Source organism: Nyctereutes procyonoides, unplaced genomic scaffold, assembly GCF_905146905.1.
Source record: "Nyctereutes procyonoides isolate TBG_1078 unplaced genomic scaffold, NYPRO_anot_genome, whole genome shotgun sequence".
Lineage (NCBI taxonomy): Eukaryota > Metazoa > Chordata > Mammalia > Carnivora > Canidae > Nyctereutes > Nyctereutes procyonoides.
In genome coordinates, this window is record NW_026575042.1 from 8,533,524 (window position 1) to 8,553,581 (window position 20,058).

General features: G+C 49.3%; 1 protein-coding gene across 3 annotated transcripts in view; it reads left to right on the forward strand.

The window, feature by feature from the left end:
- Window positions 1–7,774: 7,774 nt before the first annotated feature.
- The window catches only part of ACVR2B (activin A receptor type 2B), a 42,568-nt gene continuing 30,284 nt past the window's right edge, over window positions 7,775–20,058 (forward strand). For all 3 annotated transcript variants that reach the window (XM_055321453.1, XM_055321454.1, XM_055321455.1), the window contains exon 1: window positions 7,775–8,018. In XM_055321453.1, coding sequence (XP_055177428.1) covers window positions 7,967–8,018 — 52 coding nt within the window. In that variant the 5' untranslated portion in view covers window positions 7,775–7,966. The remainder of the gene's footprint in view (window positions 8,019–20,058) is intronic.

Below are 20,058 nucleotides of genomic sequence, written 5' to 3' on the forward strand. Positions count from 1 at the left end.
CCCAATCATTTTGAGATCTTGCTTGCTCTCTGGGCTTAATCACTGATACTTTAGGTATCAAGCTACAATGAGACAAGAATCTTATGTGTCCTGGAAGTCATTTTAATCAACTGGAAGAGCCTATTAGAATAGGCCTTGATTCGTTCAGAGGTCTTTTTTTAAAAAGATTCTAAAGCTTTCATTCATTTATTCATAAGAGACACAGAGAGGCAGAAGGAGAAGGCAGGTTCCCTGCTAGGAGCCTGATGTGGGACTCAATACCAGAGCCCCTGGGATCATGACCTGAGTCAAAGGCAGACACTCAACCACTGAGCCACCCAGGTGCCCCTTATGAGAGATTCTGAAGCAGAGGACTTGAGGAGCCAGGTAAACCATACCCAGATTCTTGACCCTACAGAAACTGAGATGATACATGGGTGTTATTCTAACCCACTAAGTTTGTGGTGATAGTGGTAGTTATTTATTGTTATGTGGCAATAGATTATTCATATCCTGAAGAAACTGGACCTTAATCACAAACCATTTCCCATCTCTAGAGCAGGGAGACCTGTGCATACATTCCCGGTGGGATTTTAGAACTGCTATAAGCAAGTGATTGCTATACGCTTTCATTCTTACACTTTCCAAATGATGGTGCTTTTGCAATGATCTTGTCCTTGTTTTCACCCATTTGTGTTGACTACATTAGAGATAAATAATTTGATTTTTTGATTCATGTACCTTTGGATCAAGAGTAGGCACAAACAGAGGCGCCTGGGTGGCTCAGTCAGTTGAGCATCCAACTGTCATCTCAACTCAGGTTTTGATCTCAGGGTCATGAGTTAAGGCATTAAATACATTCAGTGTTGTGCCACCATTACCACTATCTAGAAGGTTTTTTTTTTTTTAAGATTTTATTTATTTATTCATGAGAGATACAGAGAGAGAGGCAGAGACTTAGGCAGAGAGAGAAGCAGGCTTCATGCAGGGAGCCCAATGTGGGACTTGATCCCGGGACTCTGGGGTCACGCCCTGGGCCAAAGGCAGGCGCCAAACTGCTGAGCCACCCAGGAATCCCCAGCACCTTTTTATATGCTTATTGGCCATTCAAATATACTTAATGTTTTCTGATGCTGATGTAAGGATTTTTCATTTTTCAAATGTTTATTGCCAGCTTATAGAAATGCTCTGTGGCATCATTACTAGCATATATAAGGGGATTTTTGTTTGATCTTGTATCTTCTCACCTTACTAAATTCACTTATTAGTTCTTATTAGCTCTGGTAGTATTTTGCACTAGAAGAATATGTAGGATTTTCTACATATATCATGTCATTTGTGGAAAAAAGAATGTCTTTCCTTCTTCTTTTCCAATATTTACTTCTTTTTCTTGCCTTATTGCAATGGCTAGAACATCCAGTATAATGTTGAATAGAGGTGGGAAGAGCAATCACCCTTGCCTTATTCCTGATCTTAGGAGATAGTTTTCTTTCTTCTTCTTTTTTTAAATGATAAACTGCATGTTAGATGTAGGATGTGGGGTGTGTGTGTGTGTGTGTGTGTGTGTGTGTTCATCCTCTTTGGGGTTTATTACATTTTTTGGATGTGTGGGATTCTAGTTTTCATCAAATTGAAAAAAGTTTAGCCATTGTTTCTTCAAATATTTTTGCTCTATTCCCCGGTATTTTAGTTAGGCATGTTAGACAATTTGATATTGTTCCACAGGTCATAGAATTTCTGTTTATTTTTTCCAGGCTTTTTTACCCCCATCCTTAATTTGGCTATATCTTCAAATTCATAGATTTTATTTTTCTATAGTGTCTAATCTGCTGTCAATTTCATCCAGTTAATCTTTTTTTAAAAAGATACTACATTTCTTTTACTCTAGAAGTCCATTTTTGAAATATCTTTATTCTCTTTATTATATTCATATTTCCCTGAACATTTTCAGTATATTTATAATAGCTTTAAAAAATCTTTGATAATTCCATAATCTCTGTCTTTTCTCTGTTTCTACTGACTGATTTTTCCCCTGCTAATAGGTCACATTTTCCTGTTTTTTTTTCCTCCTGTTTAGTAAACTTTTATTATATGTTGGGCATTGTTAATCCTTTATTTTTTTAAATTTTTATTTATTTATGATAGTCACACAGAGAGAGAGAGAGAAGAGGCAGAGACACAGGCAGAGGGAGAAGCAGGTTCCATGCACCGGGAGCCCGACGTGGGATTCGATCCCGGGTCTCCAGGATCGCGCCCTGAGCCAAAGGCAGATGCTAAACCGCTGTGCCACCCAGGGATCCCTGTTAATCCTTTATTACAGAATGTCAGAATTTGTTGAATTCCTTTAAAAAGTGTTGAACTTTTGTCTCCTAAATACTTAAGTTACTAATGTATCATTTCAAGGTTTGGTATTGTGGGCTTACAGGGGGAGCCTTTATTCTTGGCTAGTTTACCTCCACTACTAGGCAGTGACTCTTTATGTCTCCAGTCTGAGTGTCCTGGTAAATAATGAGGACTTTCACTCTGGATGGTTAGAACTATAAAAACTTCCCTTTCCTGTGTGAGTTCTTGGAGCTTTTCAGCTTATAGCTCTTCTGTCTTTCTTTCTCTCACCCCCCTGGAGTTTCATTGTATGTATGTACAACTCAGAATTCAGGAAAAGACCCAGGGAGATTCCTCTGCAGCTGTCCAGCTTTCTTTATGTAATTCCCTACTCTCTGGTATTCTGCCAGAGTAAAATTTGCTCTTAAATTCGCTGTATCCTTCTCCCTCTTCAGCCTCACTCTCTATTCTCAACTCAGCAAGGTTGCCAGGCTCTGCTTAGGATACACTTCCTGCATTGTAGACTGGAATTTGTCTCCAGTCAGAAAGCAGGGGCAATCATCAGGCTCCCTTCATTTTGTTTTCTCTTCTCTGAGGGACTACAGCTGGTGTAATGTCCAAAAATAGTCGCCTCCTATATCTTGTCCATTTTTTCTTGTTATGGTAGAAAGGCAAATACCATTCCAGTTACTGCATGGTGGCTGGAAGAAAAATCTTACACAGCTCAATTGTGATTCCACTTCCAGCAATTTCTCCTCAATGTAGGAATCTGATTTACAACAGAGGCCTGGCTAATCAGTTTTGAAAGTTCCCAGGGACAAACTGTTCCATCTCTTTCTCTTCTTACTATAGTCTCCTTGCATTGATTTGCGGTTGGATTGGGGAAGCCCCTCCTAGTTTCACCTACAATTATTATCGAGCCATGCTTTCCAGTGAATATCTCCTAGCTATTTGGGGATTCGATTGTTCTCAGGAACCTTATCACCCTGCTGTGTTCTTCAGCTTCCCCTTGCACAGATGCTAGTCCATGTAGATTTTATTGCTGTTGGTAGTTTGTAGTTCATCTCCATTTGCTTGCTTTTGGTGTTTAGGGGGAAATCTTGTCACCTAGTTTTCTTGTAAATGTACATGGATTTTCTGGTTTTTTTTTTTTTTTTTCTTTCGTTTTCATGTAGTTGCTCTGTGGAGATTCAAAAACTATGCAGCCACCAAACTAGCCACCACTTTTCTGGCATCTGGTAGAAGTTTTAAGAGCCTGAATATAACTTACCGTCCCTATTTTTCTGCAATAGTAGAAGCATGTATCAAAATGTAGCCTTCATTAGCTTGTGTCTCTGAGTTATTACAATGAGTATAGCTCCCTCGGTAACTCACAATGGACAGGTAGCTGACTGAATTGAAAAATAAATATGGTTGTTTTAAGACATTGAGATTTGGGGATTTCCCATTATCACAGCATAATCTAATCTATTTTGAGAGCTCTTTCTATCCAACCCAATTAATTTAGTTAATTTCAAGGTGGGCTACCATAAGGAGAGAGAGAGAGAGAGAGAGAGAGAGAGAGAGAGAGAGAGAGAGAAAAGAAGAAGAAGAAGAAGAAGAAGAAGAAGAAGAAGAAGAAGAAGAAGAAGAAGTAGTAGTAGTAGTAGTAGTATGAGGACAGGAGGAAAATAAATAAAATAGTTTGAGGGCAGCCCGAGTGGCTCAGTGGTTTAGTGCCACCTTCAGCTCAGGGCGTGATCCTGGAGACCCGGGATCGAGTCCCACGTCTGGCTCCCCTGCATGGAGCCTGCTTCTCCCTCTGCCTGTGTCTCTGCCTCTCTCTCTCTCTCTCTGTGTGTGTCTCTCATGAATAAATATGTAAAATCTTAAAACAGTTTGAGAATCTTCTAAGAAATAACTTTTAATATTGATGACACACAGAATAGGTCAGAAATAAATAGCTTGCTAAGTTTTGGGGGAATAGTATTGCCAAAGAAAGCATCACTTAGCCCCGTTGTAACGGGTGAATAGTACCCTCTGAAATCATTTAATGTGGTACTACTGTAACTAAATTACAGAATAATATATTCTGATATATATTACCCTATATCTTTCATAATTACCCACGATAGCATATCTCTAACCAGTGATTCTCAGAAGCTGAGAGAGGCTGGAGCCACTTAATTTTTTTTTTTTTTTAATGAAGAGTTGTCTGAGTAAAATTACAAAAGTTGTGGTTATTTTAAAAGTTTATCTTGACAAATAAATACGTTTAACCCTTGAAATAAAATGTCAACGATTCAGATACCATGTCATATTTTAATGCTATAATTTTCCATCTTCCATTAGCTTGATACTGAAGGATGCCATGCTCAATTGTTTCTTCCCAATTCCTTGTTTTCTGACTTTGATCATTGAGCAGGGGCGGGGACAGTAGGGGAAGATTCTAAACACAGAATCCCTGAAGGGCAGAACTCCGGTCATACATTCTGTAGTAGACATTTGTTGGTTTTTTGCCTTTCAGCTTCCAGTTACCTCATGTCTGCTATCAAATGCGATTTTTAGTGTTCTTGTAGTTCAAAAGAATAGAAAACCCAATTAACCTTGATTTTCAGACATCCACATCATCTTTCCCTGTCAGCCTGGTATTGGTTCATGAATAAAATGTTAGTAGAGATACAGGCTAATCTTATGAACTCAACAACATGGATTTCAGCTCCCCAGGAGAGTCGGAGGAGAGTATTCCAGCAGTGGCAGTGGGGATTGCAGGTGCTCTGAGGTAGAAACAACCTTAGTGTGTTTGAGGAGCAGAAAGCACACCAGTGTGTCTGGCTGACAATGGTGAGTTGGAGAGGAAGAAGGGTTGATTATGTTAAGCTTTGTTAGGCATTATAATAGGAAGCCATGGGAGGATTTTAAGGAAGGGAATAACGTGATACGAGTTCCATGTTTAAAAGATCATTTCAGGTGCTGTATAGAAGATGTATTATATAGCCAAGCAAGAATGGAAGCAGGTGACTAGTTACAATCCCTTCCAGTTCACTGCTATTGCAGTGGTCTGGATGTGAGAGGTTGGGTGGCAACCGTGTATATGGAAAAAGTGGCTTGAGGGTTGATATGTTTTTTTTTTTTTTAAAGATTTTATTTATTTATTCCTGAGAGACACAGAGAGAAGCAGAGACATAGATAGAAGCAGAAGCAGGCTCCCTGCAGGGAACCCGATGTGGGACTCAATCCCGGGACTCCAGGATCACGCCCTGAGCCAAAGGCAGACACTCAACCACTGAGCCACCCAGGAGTCCCGGTTGGTATGTTTTTGAAGCCAACTTGCTGATGGACTGAATATGGGGGAAATCAAGAGTGGCTCATAGTTTTGACTTGAGCAACTGGTTATTTGGTTATGCTATTGATTCTGACAGGAACAACTAGGAGAAGTAGATTTGTGGTAAGAATAGGGAATTCTACTTTGGCTAGGTCAGGTTGGAGATGCCTGATAGGCTGCCAAATAGAGATGTCAAGTAGGCAGTTAGATATACAAATTTGGAGACCCCAGAGACATTCAAGGTGGAAGACACAGATGTCTTGGCAGCTTGTACCCCCCCCCCTCCCCGCCGCCCGAACCCTTATTGTGGTATCTAACCTGGTGTGGAGTAGAAGAGAGGAACCAGCCAATCTAATTGTTGGCGCAATGGATTACAGGTGATACCTTACAGGAGGGAGAAGGCAGCAATTTATCTTTCCTAGAAAAGTCACTTAATTCTGAATTTGGATTAACCTCCCCTGCCATCATGTGTCTGTGTATATTGCCCCCTGTAGGATTACCAAATACCTTATACGTAGCCAGGCTATCCCATATGACACTGCTTCTTACTTAGCACAGTGTAGTGTTCAATCCTGTGTCAAAAGGCCTTTACAGGGATTGTGGCAAGGAGGTGCTGTCATTTTCCACAGGATTTTCCAGAACTGGAAGATTTAGAGGCTCAAATCTTTCTGGGTAGTGACTCCAAAGTGTGGTCCTGGATGCTCCTAATGCTTTGGAAACTGGGGGTGTTGGGCCCTCATTTCGACTTCAATCAAGGCAATTTCGCTCTGTATGCATAATATTTTGTTGAATAAGGTTTCTGCTTTCTGGAGAATGCAAAGCACAGGAATCTAACCTCTTCACCTGTGTAAGGAAAGTGAGGCTCAGAAAGGTGAAATAACTCCGACTTCCAGGCACCACCTCCTTCCAGACAGCTCTTGCCCTGCTCCTGCCCTGCTCCAAGAAAGGCTGTGGCGAGTCAGGAGGACAATTGCCAGAGGATAATTTCTGTATGGAAGGATCCTGCCCCTCCTACCTGAGCTCTAACGGGCTTTCCCTCTTTAGCTCGGAGCCCCATCGTGACCTTCCCAAGCTCTGGTTGTGGGATCTCAGATGAAGAAAAAGGGCACCCAAGGAGGAATGTGGCAAGTGAAGAGGACAGCAGGACCACCTGCTAGACCAGATCTTCAACTTGAGGGACGGGAGGCAGTTGAGAACAGTTTTGAAGGTGCAGACTGATGCGGGGTGCAGCGTTGGGGAAGGCAGCTGCCACTGGTCTTTTTCCACCTGCTGTTGCTCTGCGGGGAGAGGCTCGGCAGGCGCCCTCTCTCCCAGGGATGGGTCCAACTCCAGGATCCCAGCAGTGCCCGTACGTGTGTGTTAGGGTTGCAGAGTGAGAGAAGAAAGCCTGTTCTGCCGATTCGTTCGGCACGAAAGGCACGACTCTCCCGCGGTTCCCGGTGACCCGGGTTTCGGAGGTGGGGAGCGCGGGCGGCGGCGGCGGCGGCGGCGGCGGCGGGAACGCGGGCGAGCCCGGGGCCGTCCACCTGCTGCGGCGTCGCAGCGCAGCGCAGCGCAGCGCGCGTTCGGGAGGGGTTCGGGAGGGGTTCGGGAGGGGTTCGGGAGGGGTTCGGGAGGGGGGTTCCAGCGCGGAGCAAGGGTCCCGCGGCCACCGCCCCCCTCGGCCAGCGCGCCGGGCCGCACTGCAGTCGGGCCCCAGCAGCCTACCTCGGGGCGGGGGGGGGGGGGCGCGGAGGGCGGAGGGCGGAGGGCCGAGGGCGCGGGCGGGGGCGGAGCCTCCTTGTTGTTGTTTCTCGGCGGCGCCGCCCCTGAGGGGGGCGCGGGCCACGCGGCCGGAGGGCCCGCCTCCCCTCCCCTCCCCTCCCCTCCCCTCCCCCTCCCCGCCCCGCTCGCCCGCCTCTTTGTATCCAACATCCGGGTTTCCCCGCTGGCTCGGCTCCGCGGCCGCGGCTCAGGAGCCATTTTGGACTCGGTTCAGCTCCCCTCCCCCCACCCCTCCCCCCGTTCATGGCCCCTCCGGACTCGGCCCCTGCGCCCGGGGCCCGGGCCCAGCCCCGCCGCGCTATGCCCGAGTCGGGCGCCCCCCGGCCCGCGCCCCGCCGCCGCCCCCCGGCCCCCGCGTCGCCCCGGAGCCCGGGCCGCAGCCTGCGCCGCCCGCAGCGGCCCTGAGCCCGGCGCCGCCGCCCGGCCCTTGGAGCCTGCACGCCGCCCGGGGACGGAGGCGCGGGAAGCGCGCGGGGAGCGAGACCGGAGGAAGAAGCGGGAAGGAGAGCGCAGCCGCCGCCGGGCCCTGCGCGCCCCGGGAGCGCCGCGCGGCCCTGCCCGCGGGCTCCGGGTGTCGGCGGGGCGGCGCCGCGGAACATGACGGCGCCCTGGGCGGCCCTCGCCCTCCTCTGGGGATCGCTGTGCGCGGGTAAGGACGGGGCGCGGGGGCGCGGGGAGGGCGCCGCGCGGTGTTTACCAACAAAGGGCGGGCCCGTGGCCTCCTCGCCGCGCCACCTGCACCCGCTGGCGCCTCCCGGGGCGGGGACTGGGGGCGTCCTGGGCGCCGCCGCGCTCGCCGATGGGGGGGACGATCTCGTTGGTGCGGCCCCACGGTCGGGGCCGGGGCCGGGGCCGGGGCCGGGGCCGGGGCCCAGAGCGTCAGCCAGGCTCGGGGTCAGGCAGCCCGGGCGCGTGGAGCCCAGGGCCAGCGGGAGGGAAGCCACGGCGTGCGGAAGGCGGCCGGGCGTGGTGGGCAGGTCTGGCCCGGGGTGGCGGGACAGTAGGCGCCGAGCCGGCCGGGGGCAGGACCGCGCGACCCCCGGAGCCCCATCCCGCCGGCGTCTGCGTCGGGTTTCCTGCGGGGCGGGCCGCCGGCGCCAGCTCCCGCCCACGCCCGCCTCCCCCGCGGCGGCCCCAGGACCCAAGGTGCGGTCTCCCCACGGGACCGCTTTGTTCGGGGCTCCTGGGACGGGAGGTGGGGTGCGAAGAAAGATTGACCGGCCCCCGTTTGTGCCTCCGGGAAGCACGTGGCAGGGGTGGGTGATCGGCGGGGCTAGCGTCCGGCTCGTGCGTGTGGTGACGGTGTGTGGGTGCGGGTGCGGGTGCGGGTGTCTACACGCGGAGTCGCGCTGGGAAAGAGCTTCCCCCAGACCGAGGCGGTGACTGTCCCCCTCCAGCGGCGCCGCGGCGCGCCCAGCCCCGGCTGCGTGCAGGGATGGGGTCCGCCCTCGGGTTCGGTGGCTCCGGGCGGCCCTGGGGAACGCGGGGAGCCGCGCATTGAAGCTCCTGGGAGAAGCCTGGGGAGGTCGGGGCGGCTGGTGCGCGGAATCCGGGGCGCCGGGCCCTGCGCGCCTTTGTTCCCAGCCCCCATTACACACGCGGCGCGGGTCCCCTGCCGCCCGCCGTGGCAGCAGCGCCGAGTCTGGGAAACCCGGGAAGGGCGGGGCCTGGCGTGCAGGGGTGGGGCAGGGATCCCCGCGCTCCTGCGGGGGTGGAGGTGGGGGATCCCCGCCGCAGCCCCCCCCCCACTCTACCGGCTCCTGTTGATGTAGCGTGACTGGGTCGTGCGCACCCAAAGCGAGAGAGTTGTCAGTGTGGAGTTCGGAGCCGCGTAGTCAGAGCGCGGGGACGAAGAAGACCCGCGACTGGCATTTGGGCACAGTGTGACGGCGGGGGGGGGGGGGCGGGTATCACGGCCCTCTTGGAGCCGTTCCCCCGGTGGTAGAAGCAGAGTGGTGGTGTTGAGCTTGGTTCTCTCTCTGCCTTTTAAGTGCTGCTTGGAGATGCTTCTGAGGAGAGAAGAAGGCATTGCCCTCCGGAGGCTAGGGCCGCCAGGCTGACTTCCTAGGCATGCAGCAGCCCGCCTGGCTGTCTCTAGGTCTCTCTGGAAGGTTCTGGGCTCTTCCAAGCTCCAGCCTGCAGAGGGGACCTCCTTCTGTGGCAGGACAGCACCAGCCTCCTCTCCCTTCCTGGTGAGGCAGGACAGGACAGGGTGGGATTGGGCTCCTCCATGGTCTGCCTTTCCCTCCTTCCCTCGGCTTCCCCCACCTGACGTGGGCAGTGCTGGAGTTAGACGGAATCCAAGGGCCTGTGTTCCTGCCCTGAGACGAAGGTGGGGTCGCTGGGGGTTTCTTGTGGTCACAACAGCCAGTTTTCTGGTGGCTGCTGCGCTGACCTGTGAAGAGCTATGGGAAGAGCTGGTGCTCCTGTTCTTTGACTTCATGGATGCCCTTCCTTCAAGCTCTTGGCTTGCCATTTAGAATTACTCCATCACCTGCAGCACACAGTAGGAGGATCAGGAACAGCGCTGTCCAACAGAAATACGGCATCAACCATGGATGTAACTTAGAATTTTCTAGTAGTCGTGTTAATAAAAGAAAAAACAGGTGTCTTAGTCTGTTTGGGCTGCTGTAAATAAATACCATGACTGGGTGACTTCAGTGACAGAATTTATTTCTCACAGTTCTAGTGTCTGGAAGTCCAAGACCAGTGTGCCAGCATGGTAGTGTTGTGGTGAGGGCCCTCTTTCTGGCTGGCAGATGGCTGCCTTCTCACTGCATCCTCATGTGGCTTTCCTCTGTGTTTGGAGGGCCAGGTAGAGAGAGCTCATTCCTTCTTCCTCTTCTACTAATTCTAAATTGAGGGCCCCACTACCATGAACCAAACTAACTCTGATTACCCCCCAAAGGCTCTAGCTCCAAATACCGTCCTTTTGGAGGTTAGGGTTTCAAGATACGAATTCTGAGGGGACACACATAAACATTCAGTCTCTACCTCTGAAACTAATAATACACTACGTTAATTAATTTAATTTAAATAAAAAAAAACTAGTCTATAACAAGGTGAAATTAACTTTAATGGTATGGTTATTTAACCTGATATGTACCAAGTAATCAGTATTGAATGATTACATTATTTCACATGTAATCAGTATTTTTTTTTTTTCTTATGATAGTCACAGAGAGAGAGAGAGGCAGAGACACAGGCAGAGGGAGAAGCAGGCTCCACGCACCGGGAGCCCGACGTGGGATTCGATCCCGGGTCTCCAGGATCGCGCCCTGGGCCAAAGGCAGGCGCCAAACCGCTATGCCACCAGGGATCCCTGTAATCAGTATTAAAACAGTTAATGAGACATTTTTTTTTTTTGTGCTATCCTCAAAATCCAGTGTGTATTTTATACCTACAGAACATGTGAACTTTCCCCATTTCAGGTGCTCAGTAGTCACATTTGGGTAGTGGCTGCCATACTGGATGGTGCATAGAAGAAAGGGGGGAATTTATGCTATAACAATGGCACATGGTGCTTGTTACAAGATCACTGTTCTGCAGGTTTTTCGTGTTCTGTGCCTGGCTCAGTACCCTTGTGAAATAAGTTTGGCACTTGCCTTGTAGGACATCCTAGACAGATTTCTCTCTTTAGGATTTCTGACATCTGTCTCTGTATTTGGGGTTCAGATCAGAGCCTGTGGGGGTGGGGTGGAGAATTTCTGAGTGGAATGTCAGGAGCCACTGGCAGAGGAGGAGCTAACTCTGTCTGTCCCATCAGGAACTGCCAGCTTGGACTGCCTGAAGTTGTCCTCTTAGGCTGGATACTCTCTGATCCAAAGGTGTTTTATGTCCTCAGGGGAGAAATGTGTGTATGTGTTATGAGTGAGGTGACCTGCAGGCTTTTTGTAGTGGTGGCTGCCAAGGATGCAGACCACAGATCTACGGGTTGTTGGTGCCATTCCCCAAGGAAAAGGCGTCCTTTGCTCCCTCTCCTTGTATCTGCTGGGTACTCCAGGTACTGGCTGGCTGGGCCGCCCTTTGGGAGGAGTGGACACCCTTACTGTTAGAGGCTCTTCCGAGAAACTCAGCCAGCCTTCCAGGCTCTATAGCTGTGTGAACAAATAAGTCCTGGAACCCCATAGCCTCCCCCAGCTTGGGTGGGCCTCTGGTGTACTACTCTGCAGGGGCATTAAGAATCCCCAGATTGGGGGATCCCTGGGTGGTGCAGTGGTTTGGTGCCTGCCTTTGGCCCAGGGCGCGATCCTGGAGACCCGGGATCGAGTCCCACGTCGGGCTCCCGGTGCATGGAGCCTGCTTCTCCCTCTGCCTGTGTCTCTGCCTCTCTCTCTCTGTGTGTGACTATCATAAATAAGTAAAAAATTAAAAAAAAAAAAAAAAAAGAATCCCCAGATTGGGATGCCAGGGTGGCTCAGTGGTTGAGTGTCTGTCTTCTGCTCAGGGTGTGATCCCGGAGTCCGGGATTGTGTCTCACATTGGGCTCCTTGCAGGGAGCCTGCTTCTCCCTCTGTTTTTCTGCCTCTCTCTCTCTCTCTCTGTCTCTCATGAATAAATAAAATCTTAAAAAAAAAAAAAAAAAAAAGAAGAAGAATCCTTAGATAACACCTGGACCTCCCCTACCCCTAGCACTTAAGGAATTTGCAGGGAGCCCAGTGAAGAGTGCCCATTCTATACTATACCATGGACCTTTGTATCGTGAACCCCTCTGAGAATCCGATAAAAGCTGTGGACTCTTCCCCCAGGAAAATACAAATAAAGAAAGAGAAAGCATATGTGTGTGAGAGCCAGTGCATGCATTGTACATGCACACTTGCTGTTTTGCATTGATATCAGAAACTTGTAGCCCCCTGGGTTGGGCTCTGTGAAGTGCTGGCTGCCCTACACATAGCAATTGTACCAGTTTTGAGGGGCAATTTGTTGCCCTTGGTGGGGGGTGCACTGGGCTCATTCCCACATTGCTTCCTCCACTGGACTTCTTTACTTCTGTCCTTTGTAATCCCCCTGTAGTGTTTACATTCCAGCCCTGGTTCCTTTTTCTCCTCCTCCAGACAGCTCTCCCTTGAGTGCCTGTGCATTCAGCCCCTTCCTGGGAGCTCAGGGTGGTGCAAGTCGGAATCAAAGGACATCAAGTTAAGAGTTAAGATTCACTTGTAGATCCTGGCCTGTTACCGTGGACCAAGATTTGGGGGCTGTGAGGAGGAGCTGGTGCAGGGAGTACTTTTGAGAATAACACTGGTTAGAGGACAGCTCTCAGGCAGGGTCCTGGCTAGGTAGACCTCAATCTAGGACAGGGTTTCTCAGTCTCGACACTATGGACAATCTAGAACCTATGATTCTTTGTTGTGTGTGTTTGGAGATGGTGGTGACACCTGTCTTGTGCGTGTTAAGACCTTTAGCACCATCCTTTGTCTCTGTCCACTTAATGCTAGTATTGTGACAACAAAAATGTCCTGGGTAGAGGGGTTGTAAATCGCCTCGGGTTGAGAATCCTGGATCTAGAATGTTCCTGTGCTTTAAAGAGACAGTTGTGTGAGGTGGGGTTATGGCTAATGCCCACAGCACCTAGCCTTTGTGGATTCAAGGTGGGAGGTTGGAGTCTCCTCAAAGCCTGGGAGATCCCTGCCTGCTCGTCCATGAGGTGATTGGCAGTGAGCGGTTTGGGAGGACCTCGGCCAGCTAGCGAGAAGGATCCTGGCGTCCTTGAGTTTTCCCAGCAGCGGTTCGGGTTTCAGGGCTTCAGGGAGGTGGCGGCCGTGGGTGGCCCGGCAGCCTGCCCGCCCCGGACCCACACACACCCGCCCACCGCCTCTGCCCGCTGCCTTGAGCTTTGCGCGCGGGGCCTCGCCCTCCCGCTCGAGCAGAATGTCAGGCAGTGCGTGTTGCCCGGGCCGCCGCGCCGCCTGGAACCTCGGGGCCGCTGGCCGGGGAGCCGCGGCTGGGAGCTGAGGCTGCCCGTGGACCCGAGCAGTGCCGGGGCTGCAGCAGGACGCGGGCATGCCCCTGCCCTCGAGCAGGCCGGCTGCTTGGCACCCCGCCGAACCTGGGGACGCCAGCGCAGGGGGGCAGCGTCTCCCCCGAGGTATGGGCTCAGACCTCCACCTGGCCGCTGGGAGTCGGCGGGCAGGCCCCTGGGAGCTGGGGTGGGCAGCGCGGGCGGCTCTCACCCGGGGGCCTGGTCTCTGGGCACGTGTGCTGGGCTTGGCAGGTGGGCAGCCCCACATCTCTTCTTCACTCCTCTCCTGACCTGCCCCGAGCTCTGCTGGGGAAGGCTTTCTGGGGGCTCCTCTGATCTGGAGCTCAGCAAATTCAGCTCGCTTTGCTGCACTGGGACCTGACTGCAGACTGGGCTCACAGGGTGGGAGGATGCAGTCCCCAGCGCTTGCCTTTCCAAGTTCTCCGCCACTGGTGTGTCCCATGCTTATTTTAAAGGGCTTCTTACGGGGATTGAGACTTCTGGTTCCATCTTCTTGACTTCTCACAATTCTTTATCATCTTTCCTTCTCTCCCGTTCGGTCACCCAATTCCTTGTTCCGGAATAGACACCCACCCCTTCGGGGCTTCCTTTTTGAACTTTCTCCACCTGACTGGGGCCCAGCTCAGCCCAGCCCAGCCCAGCCCAGAGGTGCCTGTTTCTTGAGGACTTGGTGGGACCCTCCTGGATGCCCAGGTTGGGGGTGGGGTTGGGAAAGAGAGAGGAGATGGGACTGCCTTCTTCCAAGTCCCTGGTTTGTTTGTTGGTGACGACTATGTCCAAGGCACTGGAAACCCAACTGATGACACGGGCTGGGGGTGAGCTGTCACTCTTTCTGGCCCAGGATCAATCCTGGCTTCCTGCCTTTGGCTAGCCCCATGTTTTGCTCTGGTTATTCCAGTCTTGCTGTACACATACATGTGCCTTTTTCAAACTCAGGGGCTGGCAGCCCTAGCTGGGTATTTTCATTCCTGGACTTGTGGTTATTAGGAGCAGGTGTTGGAAAGGAAGCCTGCCTCACTGGGCAGATGTGTAGCCCTTCTCCCAAGGGACCTTCTCTAGGGGCCTGGCCTGCCGCACAACAGGACTTTCTCTTCTCTGGTCAGCTTCTGGGCTGGAGCAGAGGTGTTTTGTGAGGTGAGCTCATGTTCTTGTTTGCAAATGTTCCTCTGCCGACTATCTCAGTTCCACTCTGACAACCAAGGAAGCTAAAATTAGTTCTGGGGAAGGAAAAGGAAGGCAGATTGGAAACCCAAGCCCTTGGCTGGAGGATGGAGAAGGCTGCTTCCCGGAGTTTGTAGTCAAGCATTTCAGAAGATGTGACCAGACCAGCTGTTGTCTGTCCATCCACGGAGAGGGTGGGGCCCCTGCTTGCCTCTTAGACTTGAACCAATGGAAGTGGGAGGCTGACTAGGAAGCTGAGTCTCTTGAGTGTTGATGTCAGGGTCAGGGTGTTTTTTTCTTCTGGTTTGTATAGTGGTGTGCAGTGTTTTCAGGTATGAGGGCAATGCCTTTTAATGTCTAATGTCTTTGACAGCGCACCCCCCCCCCCATATTGATTCAGGAAACATGTGAGTTCTCAGTGCCTTGGATTAAGAAACCTATGCACTTTTCTGTACTTTTGGGAATTTCCTTGTCACCCAAGTTTTGACATTCCTTTCAGGTACTTGGTATCCAGGCAGACCAGGGTCTGGGAAGTGGATTATGTGGCTCATGCCTCATAAGGAGGTCTAGCCTCTGTGTGCCCTGAGAACCTGGGGAGCAGAGTTCATCTGCTCTGTGGCTTAGAAGTAGAGGGGCAGAAAAGTTACAGTGAATTCTGACTTCTCTTCCCACCTGGTTGGCCCTTCCTGTGAACCCCTTACCTGAGAGTGGGTCCTGTAGGGCCGCTCAGGGGAAGGAGAACCAGGCTACCTCTCCTCTCCTGAAAAACCCACTCCCACACCTCCCTTTACCCAGGGGTTTCCTGGTTAGGCACCCTGGTTGTAGCTCCAAGAGGAGAGGTTACTTTGGTCCCTTCCTTTCCTATTTAAATTTTACTAATTCTTAGTTTTACAAATAATATGCATACATTCAGCTGCAGAAAATTAGACATTACAGATGAAACCAGGGCCCTTTACCACCCCTGGCCCCCCTCTGAGTCCTTCTATACATTTTATCTGTGTGTCTATGGAAGCATTGATGAAATAGTATTTTTTAACCTAAAATGGTATTGCTCCTCTTCAAACATTTAATTGGGGGATAAAATACAAGTAGAACTGTGTATTATCATAAGTGATGGCTTGATGAATTTTCACAAACTGACTGTGCCCATATAATCAGCATCTAGATGGGGAATCAGAAATTTTTTAAAAAATATTTTATTTATTTATTCATGAGAGACACACACACACACACACACAGAGAGAGAGAGAGAGAGAGAGAGAGAGAGAGAGAGGGGCAGAGACACAGGCAGAGGGAAAAGCAGGCTCCATGCAGGGAGCCTGACGCGGGACTCGATCCCAGGTCTCCAGGAGCAGGCCCTGGTCTGAAGGCAGCGCTAAACTGCTTAGCCACCCAGGCTGCCCGGGAATCAGAAATTTACCAGCCCCTATCCCCACTAAGCCCTTTCTTGTTCCCTTCCAGGCTCTACTCCTACATCCATCCCTAAGATTGTTCACTATCCTGACTTCTCATGGCACATGTTAGTTTTGCCTGTTTTTGTGCTTTAGATGAGTGAAATCTACCAGAGTGAATTGTTTGTGGCCATCGATTGCTCATCTGTGTTGTTCAATGTCATGGCTTTAAATGCAGAGGTATGTTTTGTCAATCTTTCTCATACCTGTGGATCTACCTTGATTTTTTTAAATAGCTGTGTTAAATTTCAGTTTGTATGTAGACTACATTTTATATAGTCTATTGCTGGATTTTTCTGATTGTATACATTTTATGCAGACTGATTCTCAAGGATTAATAACGAGGAATTTCTTTTTTTTTTTACTTTTTATTTTTATTTTTTTAAAGATTTTATTTATTTATTCATGAGGGACACACAGAGAGGCAGAGACATAGGCAGAGGGATAAGCAGGCTCCCTGTGGGTAGCCCGATGTGGGACTTGATCTCAGGACCCTGGGATCATGACCCGAGCTAAAGGTAGGTGCTCAACTGCTGAGCCACCCAGGGGTCCCTATATTTTATTTTTTTAAAGATTTATTAACGTAAATAAAGACACCGAATGTGGAACTTGAACTCAAAGCCCTGAGGTCAAGAGTTGTGTGCTCTACTGACTGACCCAGCCGCAGCACATGTACATTTTAAGTTTTTTTTTTTAAAGAACAAGTTTTTTTGTTTTTTTTGTTTTTTTTTTTTTAATTTTTATTTACTTAGGATAGTCACAGAGAGAGAGAGAGAGGCAGAGACACAGGCAGAGGGAGAAGCAGGCTCCATGCACCGGGAGCCCGATGTGGGATTCGTCTCCAGGATCGCGCCCTGGGCCAAAGGCAGGCGCCAAACCGCTGCGCCACCCAGGGATCCCCATTTTAAGTTTTAATAGGTACTGAGACATGGCTGTACTGTCCCCTCCCCAACCCCCCCAATCTATCCAGGTGATGGCAGTGGGGGCAGAAGCTGGGTAAGATGGCAGCTGGCCCTCTGCAGCGATATACGAGCCTCTCCTCCCCCTCCAAAAACGCTAGATAGCATAGGTTGGAAATAGCCCGTGTCACGAAGGGTGCCCAGACAGGTCTAGTGTCCACTAGGTCCACTGCTTCCTGTGTCTGAGCCTCCTGGTAACTGTGTTGATAAAAGAGAGGTAGCAGTGGACTTGCCAGTAAGTGCTAGCAGGTCTGAGTATGGGATGGATGTGCATGTCTGTGTAAGCTCACTGGCCATGCTTTATGCTGCCTCTACCCTCCAGGGAGACTGAGGCACTTGCTGAAGCTTTTGAGGAGCTGTGTGTTAACAGGGCACCACTGGTGAATCCAGTGCTTTGACAAGATTGTAACAGGGCAGGATCTTGATTTTGTTTGTGGTGATAGGTTTGAGGGATAGGAGACACTTGCAGAGAATTATTTTAGAATCTGGTGAGAAGCTTCTCATGATAGAAGGGGCTCTGGGGAGCTTCACTTTCTGTGTGTGTGTGTGTGTGTGTGTGTGTGTGTGTGTGTGTGTGTGTGTGTGGTGTTCCCTTGTATAACTTTCTGCCACAGTTGGCCGTAGAACTAGGGAGGATAGTTTGAGATGATTGTTCTCCAGAGCTTGTACTTTCCTAGTCTCCTTCAGTGTGCTGCCTGCTGCTTCACTGTGCTTTCACTGGGATTCCTTGTGTAAGTCCACTTGTTAGGCTCTGCTTGTGGACTTAGGTGACAGTATATTTATGATACTGTCTCTAGGATGAATGATGTCCCCATTAGATTTCCCACATTGTACAGGTGATGTGCGCTCTCTGTGCATTAGGCTGATAGTGCTGCGACTGGATGGATGGCTTTGAAATAACACACACTGGGTGGCTTCAATACCAGAAATTTACTTTCTCACAGTTCTGGAGGCTGGAAGTCCTCCTCAGGGTACCAGCAGGATTGGTTTCTGGTGAGGCCTTTCTCTTTGGCTTGCAGATAACTGCCTACTTACTGTATGGTCTTTTCTCTGTGTGCAGACACTCTTTTCCTCTTCGTGTTAAAGACACCAGTCCTACTGGATTAGGGCCCCACCCTTATAATCTAATTTGACCTTAATTACCTCTTTAATGGGCTAATCACCCAGTCTAGTCACATTGGGGGTTAAGAATTTTGGGGGAACACAATTTAGTCCTTAATGGTCGGAAATAATAAAATTGATTGAAAGGGGATTTTGTTTCCCTCTTGAGTCACACTTTGGAATGAAAGTTTTTTTTTTTTTTTTTTTCGGCCTCTGCCCTTAGGGTCTAATTAAACACTTCCCGTGAATAGGCTTATCTACACAGGTGATTTCAGTTTCTGTGTATGTGTAGAGTCTTCCCTTTGGGTATTATGTGTTCCTGAAAATAGTCTAAAAGCTGGGTAAAAAGTAGATATGGAGGCTTCCTCTTTTTTGATGACCAGGACCAACCCTCTTTCTGGAGGCATCTGGAAAAGATGGACAAATTGAGGAAACATCTCTGGCTGAAAGCATTGTACAGCTAAGAAGATAGTGAAGACTTACCAGGTCAGGATTTGTTTGAGAACAGTGGCCCTGGTGGTGACTTGATATTTGAATTTCTTTTTAGCCCTTCCATATAGGGAACTGAGAGGGTTGCATCTGCATTTGATAGCCTTGTGGGGCTAGGAAGACAGGGATTGGAGTTTTCAACAGAGGGCAAATATAGTGAACCCCTCCTTTTGAGTTGGATACCCAAAGACTTGGAGGCCAGGGAGAACCAAAAGAAGACAGATCTAAAGCAGGTTTTTTAAAAAAAATTTTTAAAGATTTTATTTATTTATTCATGAGAGACACACAGAGAGAGGCAGAGACATAGAGGGAGAAGCAGGCTCCTCGCAGGGAGCCTGATGAGGGACTTGATCCTGGGACCAGGATCACTCCCTGAGCCAAAGACAGATGCTCAACCTCTGAGCCATCCAGGCATCCCTAAAGCAGGATTTAGATGCTCTAGAATTAATGGTACCCTTAGCTGCCTGCCAGAAGTACATGTAACATTATAGGAATATAACATCATTGTAGCCCTCAAATTATTTTACAGACAATTTTGCACGTATCACGACTGGTTCATCACTTAAATAAATAACCAGAAGAAACATCACAGTTGAAGCAAACCTGAGTGAGCTCCAGACTGGAGTTATATACATACTGAAAAATAATGCTTGCTATGATCAAGGAAATGAAAGTGAGGGTTTCAGTAGAGAGCTGGAAAAATGTATAAGAACTAAATGAAAAATTATAGATGGGCATTATACACTAACAGAGGTTAAGAACTCAATGAATGATTTTATCAGGAGATTAAGTCAAAATGAAGAAAGAATTAGAATCAGTGAATGGGAAGATAGATCAGAAGATACTATGCAGACTAAACCCTGGAAAGGCAAAAAGATTAATACAAAGGAGAGTGAAAGACAGGACGAAGTGAGAAGGTCCAAGATACGTGTAATCAGAGCCACAGAAATAAAGGCCAGAGAAACAAAATATAGAAGCAGGAGAGAGAATAGCTGAGAACTTTGCAAAATAAATGAAAGGCATTAAGCCACAGAATCAAGAAGCCCTGTGAATCAAGAAAAATAAAAATTCCACACCTATTCTTACTCCAGCCAAACTTCTTTTTTTAAAAAATATTTTATTTATTTATTCATGAGAGACAGAGAGAGAGAGAGAGAGAGAGAGAGAGAGAGAGAGGCAGAGACACAAGCAGGCTCCATGCAGGGAGCCCGATGTGGGACTCGATCCTGGGACCCCAGGATCATGCCCTAGGCCGACGGCAGGCGCCAAACTGCTGAGCCACCCAGGGATCCCTCCAGCCAAACTTCTGAACACCAAGGAGAGAATCTTAAAAAGCAGACAGAGATAAAAGGCATTACAATCAAAAGAGTAGTAGTTATATTGACACCTAACTTCTCAGAAACAGTGGAAGCCAGAAAATAACGGAATGATAGCTTTAAATGCTAAAAGAAAAAATTGTCTCTTTAAACTTCCAAATCAAGTGAAACTATCTTTCAAGAATGAAGGTATCAGGGCACCTGGGTGGCTCAGTCAGTTAAGTGTCTGACT